General features: G+C 31.0%; 1 protein-coding gene across 3 annotated transcripts; it reads left to right on the top strand.

The window, feature by feature from the left end:
- Positions 1-4,854: 4,854 nt before the first annotated feature.
- On the top strand, positions 4,855-9,647 carry LOC105170679 (APETALA2-like protein 3). Of its 3 annotated transcripts, none has more exons than XM_088885246.1 (10): positions 4,855-5,797; positions 5,894-5,951; positions 6,033-6,063; positions 6,150-6,235; positions 6,958-7,103; positions 7,318-7,362; positions 7,449-7,552; positions 7,857-7,978; positions 8,069-8,176; positions 8,992-9,647. In XM_088885246.1, the coding sequence occupies exons 1-10, from the start codon at positions 5,265-5,267 to the stop codon at positions 9,259-9,261; spliced, it is 1,503 nt and encodes a 500-aa protein (XP_088741372.1). In that variant the 5' UTR covers positions 4,855-5,264; the 3' UTR covers positions 9,262-9,647. The 3 variants fall into 3 exon arrangements, with proteins under 3 accessions (XP_088741372.1, XP_011089852.1, XP_020552605.1); XM_011091550.3 differs by having other exon boundaries at positions 5,894-5,919; positions 6,148-6,235; XM_020696946.2 differs by lacking the exon at positions 7,318-7,362 and having other exon boundaries at positions 5,894-5,919; positions 6,148-6,235.
- Positions 9,648-11,235: the final 1,588 nt, after the last annotated feature.

An 11,235-nucleotide genomic window follows, 5' to 3' on the forward strand; every position in this document is an offset into this window, starting at 1 on the left:
TTTATGTACTTAGTTAATTAATTTTCCGTATGTTGAATTGAATGATGTGACTAGTCATTGTATCAGAGATATTAACTATTATATAATTTTACTCTTTAACAGCTTAAACGTTTAGATGAATGGGGAGTTCCTAATAGCTTCTAAGTTGTAAGTTAAAGTTGGAGTTATTTGAAAAATGAAAAAAAAATTGAAGTTTGGCTATTTGAGAAAACAATTAATATTCATAATTTATCAATAAATTACAGAAATTGGTTATAGTTTTTGGCTTAAATCAAATTAATATAAGTCGTTTTGAATTAGAAGTTGTAAATAAAAAGCACTACGTTTCAATCTAATTATTTGCAGCCATAAGTTGATACATGCTTATTAGTTTAAGCTATTGCAAATATTGCTGAATTGATTGTTTAATATAGTATTAGAATCAGGTCTAGTAAGATTTTCTAAACCTGAATCTCACTGCAACACATTTATGAAAAGAAAAAGAGTTCCACATATAAGACTTGTAATAAAAATAAAAAAAAAATAAAAAAACTTTCTAGACATTACAGAGCGTGTTAAATATATCAAATATTAAATAATTTTTTTAATTTACAGTTTTACTTTTTAAACGAGATGATCATTAAAAAAAGGATAAATATCAATCAACACTTTATGTTAAACCACAATAAACTCTTTTCTAAACTATGATATCTTTACGCTAGGAATAATATTAGTCAATTACAATATAACATATAGAAAATTGTTGGCGTGGCATATATACATATACATAGGGAAATAATTATTTGTGTTACGTGGAACAATAAAGTACAAGTACATGATTAGAACAATAGGTAGTGCGGGTACGTACCTAAAAAAATCTAGGGTGGTTAGGGATGTGCACATTCTCAATTATGCATCATTAAATTTTAATATACGAGATAGGGTTGTATTTATTCTAACGTAAATTACAATGAGTTCTCTTGAAATTTTGTTATAATTATAAATATTTTTTAAAATTAATGATCGTCTAACAAGTGTCCTTGTACAACGAATTGTCTCCAAAGATATTTATTGAACGACTGTTAATTTTAAGGAATATTTATAATTTTTTAAATAATAAAAAAATATTTATAATTATGACAAATTTCAAAAGAACTCATTGTATTTTATCCTTTATTCTACCGCATGCCTTCCAATTTTCTACCATCATTTCATTATTTTTACTTCATCTTGTTTTCTCTTATATATATTTCTTTTTTTTTTTTTTGTTAAAATGAAGAGTTTGTCTGTAAAATTTGTGGGTTGATTATCAAAATGTTGAAAGAGAGCAATTAATAAATAAGATAAATTATATTGACATTTGACGTCATACGAGGTTAGACCTAATTATATAAATATTTACTGGCCTTTACAAAATTATAAATACACTACTTATGATTGTAGTTCTAAATTCTAATTATAAGTGCATGTCCTATGTCGTGGCAAAATTTTATGAGAATACCCCTTACAGCACATTACACTAACACCCATTTAGAGAGTGTATTCATAATTTCACAAAAATTTAAAAATATTTATAGTCTAATCTCAAAGAGTAATATAATTATGGTAATGAGTATAATATGAAAGCTTATAATAAATAAATAAAGTGTCCAATTTAGTAATGAGTGAAGTTGAGATTTATGGATTCAAATTCTTTCAATTTGTGGGTTGTTTGGTTGTACTCTGATAGTAGTTGTTTGTTTGTATTTTAATAATAATTTTTGATCAGTTATGATAATTTTATTAAAAGAAATATGATTTTTTGTTATGATTAACAACCATGTTTATAATAAAGAATTATGACGCCGCAACGTTCATAGAAATATCAAACTTTAGCTACAACTAAAAATTATGACAATTATTTTGATTATTGGTAAAATTATTGCAAGTTATTGATAATATTGATTTTGTTTGGTCGCGGTGAATATACAGTAATTCACTGGGGGGGAAAAAAAAACATTCTAATTGAATTAGAAGCAATTTACATAAACATGGAATGTAACATCTACAGGACCGAAGTGTTGGATACGAGAAAGGTGATTATGCTTAAACAAAATTGAATGAATAAATTTTATTGAGTAAAAAAGGAAAGTTATTACAATGGAAGGGGATGAATAGACAGATGTCATTTCTATAAAACTTTTTTTATTTTGATTTAATTTAATTTCATATATATATAGATATAGATATACCTTATCTCAATGAATCAACATTCCAAAGATGCTCTGTCTCCTCTTTTTGCCCTTTCATTTCATTACCACCTTTGTAAATTACTTAGAAAAAGGAATCTTCTACATGTTTTTTTTTTTTTTTCCCTAATTTGCTTATACACAAAAGCATTAACTTCTCTTTTTGCCAAAAATCTATACCACCAAAAAAAAAAAAAAAAGAAAGAAATTAATCCTCACATTGATACAATTTAAAAACTATGATCCCTCAAATAAATCGAAGTGAAAACTGAAATTTTGATTACTGTAGTATTTATTATAGCTTTTAGTTATGTTCAAAGCGTCTGCCATGATTTTTATTTATAATTAATATTTTGACATCGTCTGCTGAAACAAATGGTAATTTTGAATTTTCGCACCTTTTTTAATTACTATCCATCACGATATTTTTTGAATTTTTTGTTATGTACGAATAGTCATATTTCTAATAGTGCGCACGTTTTTTTGAAAAAATATATAAAAATTAAAGTAATATATTATTGTGGAAACATTCCAAATTTGATTAGGGAGGAGAACAAATTAGGGATAAGGTTTTTTTATGAGGAAGCTTCACACATTTATGATTTCTTTTATTTATTATTATTATTATTTTAATGAAGAAATGTCGTTAATTGATGAGTAAATTAACAAAGTGGTGAGGTGTAGTGTACGTGGGACAAACTTTTTCTTTATTTATTCATATATTTCATCATTTAGCATTTTAATCAATTCATATTTGTCCTTACTCTTCAATAAACTTATCTATAACAAAAGCCACCTTAGTGGAGAATAATTAATATGTAGGTAAAAATCGAATATATTGCTATAATTGTGTATTGACAAAAAGTCGCAACAACCTGATATTTTCAAGATAGTAGCATTATGAATTTTTTAAAAAATATCAAATTCAAATATATTTTGGTACTTTTTGAATAAAAGACAAAATACTAATTTTCTAAACTGCTTCGAAATTTTGCATTTTGGAAATTGATGGGTTTTTTTTGGGGTATTTATAATGTCATAAATGTGTGATTGAATAGACATAGAAGATGTTTGTAGAATGTTATGTATTTACAAATTTAATAGTTACATTTATATCATAATGGAACACATAATTTCCTTCAAATGACACATTATTTCAACCAAGGCCAGATTACTTCAATTATTGACACTTATTCGATTGACTGGACAAGGCCGGATGGTGACTAGATGCCGTCAATCATTTTTCACGTATCACAAGCTAGTAATGTACCACACATCATAACTAACCATTTATTATACTTAATATAGTAGAAATAAATTTATTAATTAAATTTTATATTTTAATTTGTCTTAATTATTTTCCAATAATGTATATCTAAAGTTTCAAAGGCTAACTGCATTGCATCAGATTGACATTCGAAAAATCTTAGTCCATGACTGGGTCTGATCAGGGCTAAACTAATTAATAATAAGTATAGTATTGGATAAATTCAAAGACATCCTTTGAAATTAGGCTCAATTATATTAACAACCATTTTCTTTATAAAACTATAGATACACCCCTGAAGGGGTGTTAGTGCAATGTACTCAAGGGGCTTTTGTATAAATTTTGCCATTGAGTAGAAAAAATACTTGTAATTATAACTACAACTTTACGAGAGATATTTATAATTTTGTAAAAGACAGAATATTTATGTAATTAAATTTAATTTTAAGGATTGTTAATATAATATACCCTATAATATTGTTGTTATGTTATTAAGGTAAGATTCAAAATAAATAACTATTTATATTGTAATTTAATTATATTTTTAAATTTTAATTTTTTTAAATTAATCGTTGATTGATGTGACACCAATATATAATACAAAAATGAGATAAAAATCATGATCGCCTCTTTCATTTTATGGGGCGAGGCTAAAAATGGAAAAATAATAAAAAAGAGAGACAGCTCATATTAAGGTTACCGACGGAAAGTCCTACGTTAGGAGACCCACCAATCACCATTTTCTTTTTGTCCTATTATTGCTTTTTTTTTTTTTTCTTTGTTCAAGATTTCCAATTGCCCTTTTTAGCTGAAGTGATTAAATAAATCATCATATTTGATATATTAGTAATTTATAACAATCAATTAATAAAATTATTTTTAGAAAAAAAATATAGGATGAATTACAATTACTTGACCACTGTTGGAAAATTGTAAATATTCTCCTAATTTTAACGTTCATCTAATAATGAGCTCATTTTTTTAATTTTTATTTAATTATTATGGTGAATTGATCAAAATATTTTTTTGAGTTATAAATTATAATTTTAAATATTTCTTAAAATTTTCTAAAATATTTTTATGAGCCAATATGATGAATTGATTTTTTTATTTTATGAAAATAAAGGCATCCATCGAAGAAGGAAATTTGGAGAGAAGAAGAGCATCATATCAATAACGTAAATCCTCGTGAAAATACTAAAAACAAATATTATTGACAGAATCAAGAAAATAAATAAATAACAATAATAGTAATAAATTTATATATTTAAAAAAAAAAAAAAAAACAGAAGGAAAAACCGACAATTCCAGTTGCCCATCTCTCCAACCAACCAACAAAAAGAAGCGGAGTGTTGGGAAAAATATGTTCCTCCAAACGTCGTCCTATCTCCATTAACACTGTAGTCGTCCCTGATTCATGATTCCTCTTCACAATGCAAATCACTACACTCTTCTCTCTCTCTCTCTCTACATTTATATATACATATATGTGTGTATTTGTGTGTGAGTAAAGAATACTATAAATATTGAAGGCCCGGAGAAGAGCTTGAGCGTGTTGTTTTGTTGATCCCTTGAGCTTTTTCACCTTTCAGATTATTAAACGCAACTCCAAATTCGTGTCATCAGCTTAGTTGCTTCAAAAGTTGAAGACCCTTTAATCTAATGCTGAGTATGAGCTTCTTCCGCCCGCTTCATTTCTACACATAGTACACGCACTGCGGACAGTACACAAGAACCACGCGGATATTTATATTTACGGGGTGCGGGGAAATTACGGTTGATAATCCAAGATGTTTGATCTCAATCTGAGCGTAGATTGCAATGGGAAGGCGATGTTGAAGACGGATCACTCGGAGGGACAGTCTCCGGAGACGTCGCTTTCGTCGGTGGTGAACGGCACCGGGGAGACCAGCTCCAGCAACGACGACACGTGCTCCACACGCGCCGCCTCCCCCATCCACGGCGGCGGCGACAGCGCCGCCTTCACATTCAACTTCGACATCCTCGCCAACACCAGCAATTCCGGGAACGATGATCCGGTCGACAAGGGCGATAGCGGGTTGACTTTGGCCGAGTCGCGTCTGGTGACTCGGGAGCTGTTTCCGGTGAGCCGACTCGGCGAGTTGAATCTTGGGAGGCAGATCACTGAACCAGCGAATCTCCGGTTCGATCATGGCCTGCCGACGACGGCGGTGCAACAACAGAAGCAGGAGGTACAACAAGTGCAAGCGAGGAAGAGCCGCCGAGGACCCAGGTCGAGAAGCTCCCAGTACAGAGGAGTTACTTTCTACAGAAGAACCGGCCGGTGGGAGTCCCATATATGGTATAAAAATACTTATATATATATATATATATATATATAATTTTCTTTTATTTCTTTCCATTGAAACTCTACTTACCTTAACTTGAATTTGATCAGGGACTGTGGTAAACAAGTCTATTTGGGTACGAGTACAATCAGCCTATCAATATTCAGAGTATTTTCATTTAATTTTCCATTTTTTCCCAATATTTTCTTGGGTTGCTATTGATGGGTTTTGGTATTGGTCTCTATTTAGGTGGATTTGACACTGCTCTTGCTGCAGCTAGGTGAATTCTTCTACTTCCCCTTTTTTTAATCAAATTTCATTCTCCTTTTTTAACCTATTTAATTTGATAAAATTTATGCATCAGAGCGTACGATAGAGCTGCAATAAAATTCCGGGGTGTTGATGCTGATATTAACTTCAACCTCAGTGACTATGAGGAGGACATGAAACAGGTGAGAAAAGCCTATGTATGCAAACAGTATGTAGACAGAATATATCCTAATGTTTGGATTTGTATTTTGGAAATAGAAAGAGAAAATAGAGATAAGTAAGTGTCTCTTGGAGATAAATGGTATACATAGATTTGTATTTTGAGATAATTTAAAATATTTTAAAATAAGTGGTGTAGGTTTGATGTTGGGATTTGGGAGACAAAAATCACTGTTCATTGATATAAATATGTATATATATAAATATTGTATGTTTAACATTGTATTTTTTTTAGATAAAAATCGCTGTTTGTTGTCAAATCATGTCTTTTTTATATAATATATATAAGTATATATATTATATATATAGAAAGTTGAAAAATTAAAAAACACATAGATAAGGTATAAAAATACAAAATAAATAATGGATATATTTTATCTTATCTTGAAAAATGCAAAAATATGAATCCAAACATAGTGTTATGTTTTTGGAATGTGGAACTGTCCCCAGGAAAAATGATTTGACCGGGATAAAATTATATTACAATGTTGTACGGGTATAAGTAGTTGATGTGTGACTTTTTATTCATAGAATTCTTCCGAATTATGTAAATCTTGTGGTTTACGATTATTTTCTGCACAGAGTTATAATTTGACTGAATGCAGTTCCTAACAGTATTGACCTTAATTTGATGAAAGAAATGGATATTCACAAAGTTAATGTTTGCTGGTGTTGATGAATGCAGACCAAGAATCTGACGAAGGAGGAATTTGTGCATATATTGCGTCGGCAGAGCACCGGATTCTCGAGAGGGAGCTCGAAATACAGAGGAGTGACGCTCCACAAGTGCGGTCGTTGGGAGGCTCGAATGGGGCAGTTCCTTGGAAAGAAGTAAGCAACTCCACTCTTCTCGGTACTATTGTGTGATATGCGCTTTGTTTCTGCCCATAGATGTCAAATGCTTACTAGTGAAGGGTGCTACATTTATGAGTTGGGATTAATGGGAAATGGAATAATTTGTATTCGATGTTTAGCTGAGAATTTCAAGTGTAGATTAGCCCAGAAAATGTTGAATTGTCTTAGTGAGGATTGCGATTCGCTGCAGGTATATGTATCTTGGGCTATTCGACACTGAAGTAGAGGCTGCAAGGTCCTAAACCATCATGATTTTACACTATCATCTTACTGACTGATAATATCCCGACCTCAAGAGTTTGATGTTTTCTTGAAAATTAGGGCGTATGATAAGGCAGCCATCAAGTGTAACGGGAGGGACGCCGTCACCAACTTTGAGCCCAGCACGTATGACGGGGAGATGATCCCGAAACCTGGGAATGAAGGTAATATTCGTGCTATACTTTTCGCCCGTCTTTTTTCTCCCTACTTTTGCGCAGTGGGTTAACTGCATTTTATTCCCAGTAAAAACACTAATAGGCACAAAACCCTCCAAACAAGAAAAAAGAGGCAGCACGACCCCCCAACTTTGAGAAAAGTAGCTCAGGGCCTCCTGCACAGTGGTCGCATTGCCCTTTTGGAACTTTTGCATATTAGTAGTTTCACAGGAGGATTTGTTGCATTTCGTGCATATTTTTTTGTGTTTGGTAACTAAGAAAGAAGTTTGAATTTTTTATGCTGTCAAAGCAGCTGGTAGCCGAGATGATCTTGATTTGAATTTGGGGATGTCGACCTCTTCTCCTAAGGAGAGTGAAAACCTGGGGTCTTTTCAGTTCCCGCCTTACAACGTTCAAAACTCAAGAATGTTGAAGGTAAAAGATGTTGGGGGGTTTTATCTCCATCATCTGTCATTTCTCTGCAAATGGGATGCTGATAAGTCAATCTCTCTTTGCTTTTTGCAGCTACATATGCAAAATTCTGGTAATCCACCACTCAACGGACCTCCGGTAGCATTGGAACATCCTAGGTTGTTGACCGGTGTAAATGATAAATTTGTTCCCAACTATGAGGTAAACAAGCATCTCGTTGTCTTTTTGTTTCTTTTTATTCACTTTAGATCTTGTGTCACAAATCAGTATATTTCGTAACATATTGCACTGTACATATATACATAATGTGTATAAAATATTTGCTTAAATATATGGGAATCGTGAATGTTATACGCATTCACGACCGTGTGAAGTGCAATACTAATTTACAATAGAAGAAGACAAACTTCATTCGTTTGGCTTAATGGATGTAGTTTTAGTTGCCAAATGGACCATCTCCTCCATCCAATCTATTTCAAATTTAGGTATTGACATAATTTCTTATTGGAATGCTATGTGAAAAAGAAATGATGTTTGGAACATTTAAACTGCGGTATTAGACTTTGGACAAAACTTAACAAAGAGACTCTGGTCGCATATGGATTTCATGTTCATATATATGATTAATTGAAACACGTGCTATTTTAGGGGACGTTTGCTACTTTTTGCGTTTGTAGTGTGAATTAATTATAGAGAAAATTATAAATTTAGCAGTGAAAGTTGGGAATGTGTGAAACTAAAAGTGAAAAGAAGTTAAGAGTGTTTGGGCTCGTACGTTGGTAGGAGAAACTTGTAGTTTTTTATTAAATAAACTTAATTTAAACAGTTCAAGGTCATAACTTGAAAATAAAAAACATTCCTTTTGAACTTGGTTTCATCAAAATTTTGATAAACACTTAAACAATTGCAATCACCCCTTTACTATTGTACTATTGTTTGAATTTTGAAATATTAATATTTTTCATCGGACATGAAAATTCAACCGTTCGTCTAAGACTATTACATGAATTTGGCAGGAAAGGACCAGCCAGCAAAGAACCGGTTTGGTTTCTGGACAAGAAGTGGGTAACTGGGCATGGCAAATGCACGACAGGGCTCGTGCTATCCCAAACGCAACGTTGTCCACTGCAGCATCATCAGGATTCTCATCAACGGCTACTAACTCTGATTCTTCATATCAGACGACGGCCCTCAATCTCCGCTTCTTGTCCTCGTACCCCCATGCGTCCATAAACGCTTCTCAGTATTACTCTCATCATATCACACCCTCCTTCCCACACCCTTAAAGCACCGTCGGCTTAAATGGGATACGTCGAAGCAGGAATTATTCTTTTCTATTTTATATTTGGTTATTCTTTTCTTGGCGGGAGAAGTTCTTCTTTTTCTTTTTGATGATGTATACAGAAAATTGGTATTTATTGGTAGTGATTTTGGAGGAGGATTCAGTTATGAAGAGGCAAAAAGTCTTCTAAAATTTCATATTGAATTCTAGGAATTGTTGCTGTTATTAGGAAATCTCTTCACAGACTCTGCTTAAGTGTGTTGGGATTTAGACAACATTGGAGGGCCTTATTGTCTCTCTGTATTCACATTTATTATGTGAATTTACTAAATGTAATTTCAAAAAATGTGTTTAATTCAGGTTATAAAAGATTATAAATAGGTTAAATCATATCTGCATCAGTGAGGTTTGGCCCAACCATAAATACATTCATGTTAAAAATTGAAAAGTATAATTGCACACTTGAAGTTTGGTATGTTTTATACTTCAATTCGCTAGACTTTTTGTGAATTTTACATGTAATATTTCAAAAATGTTTCTCACAATATTTTGATTATAAATTGATCTTTTTTTGTTGTTTTAAATTAAAATGAAATTTGGGGCCAAACATTAAGTAAGATACCACAGATTGCTTGATAATGTTGCACTACTTTAAAGTAACGATTGTCGACAATAAAGAAATAAGAAAGATAACTATAATATGTTTACTTTTATTCAATATTTATTCTAAGAAATCCATAGATACTACTTAATAAATATAGATATCTTAATTAATATTTTTCTTATTTCATATATAATAAATATGTAATTATAATCAAATAAATAAATATTATGCTTTTATATTACTAGTTATTATTATTATTATTATTTGTAAAGAAGATAAAGTGAAATACATGTAGGAGGCGAACTGAGGTATTACTGTTGAAGGGTAGATCCGGTATGTATCTAAATTAAGGATAAATCAATCGTTTTCACTTTTCAGCCTCAAAAGAGTACGGGCTATCGCCGGTCTTCGGTTCTTGGGAAAATTCTAAATTCTACGTAGTACAATTGTACTTTACTACTTTTGTGCAGTAGCCTGTTTTTCTTTTGGGAGCTACTAACATACAATCCACAATGTCTTAATATAGTCCTTCAGATTAAAATTAAAATTTTATTAACAAGTTGAAGATTATGATTTTCAATCTTATTAAAAATATGAATATTTATATCACTTTATATTATCTATTATTATTAGTTATATTGATATATCGAATTATTATAATTCATTTATCATTATTAATTATTAAAAAAGACTAATGTAAGTAAAAAGGACTTGTTTACATTGAACGGGACTCTAAATTTGCTCTATTTACATTTAGGATCCACCCTAATTCAGCAATAATCGGATTGAGAATCTGCCCCACCCAGCCTCAAATCCCGACCCCAAACCCTAACCTTTGAGATGGATCTAAAAATTTAAAGTTTAAGGGGTTTGAAAGATTATATTCATATAATAACCCAATTAAAAACACTTTTTTTATTTTAAGATATGTTTTTATAATTCGTGATGGAACCAATACATTTTGAAAAGTTAAGACACGTAGACATTTTAAACTTATTCATACTTTTCATATTTTATGTATTATACACGCATCCAGCGTATATAATCCAGAATAATTGAAGTATAACTTCGTATATTCTTTCCCAAATTAAAAAAAAAAAAAAGGCCAAATTACTTTAACACACCCCTTGATATTAAATCAAATTATACAAATATTTTTTATTTTTTATAAAGTTACAACTACACCCCATAAGGGGCTGTCAATATAATATTTCTAAATTTTGCCTTTGAATAAAGAATATAATTGTATCTACAACTATAAATTCCAAAAGTATAATTGGAATTTTATGAGAAGACGTTTATATTATTTAGACTAAATTTAGAAAGTGTCAACGTATGACCAAAAAAATTAATATAGACATGCATGCACCAAAA

This window comes from Sesamum indicum, linkage group LG9, assembly GCF_026168435.1.
Source record: "Sesamum indicum cultivar Baizhima isolate 11 linkage group LG9, ASM2616843v1, whole genome shotgun sequence".
Lineage (NCBI taxonomy): Eukaryota > Viridiplantae > Streptophyta > Magnoliopsida > Lamiales > Pedaliaceae > Sesamum > Sesamum indicum.

Coding starts and splice junctions, on each gene's coding strand:
- LOC105170679 (XM_088885246.1), top strand. CDS start 5,265: ATGTTTGATCTCAATCTGAGCGTAGATTGCAATGGGAAGGCGATGTTG. Junction 5,798..5,893: donor CGGTGGGAGTCCCATATATG/GTATAAAAATAC, acceptor GAATTTGATCAG/GGACTGTGGTAAACAAGTCT. Junction 7,979..8,068: donor AAAACTCAAGAATGTTGAAG/GTAAAAGATGTT, acceptor TGCTTTTTGCAG/CTACATATGCAAAATTCTGG.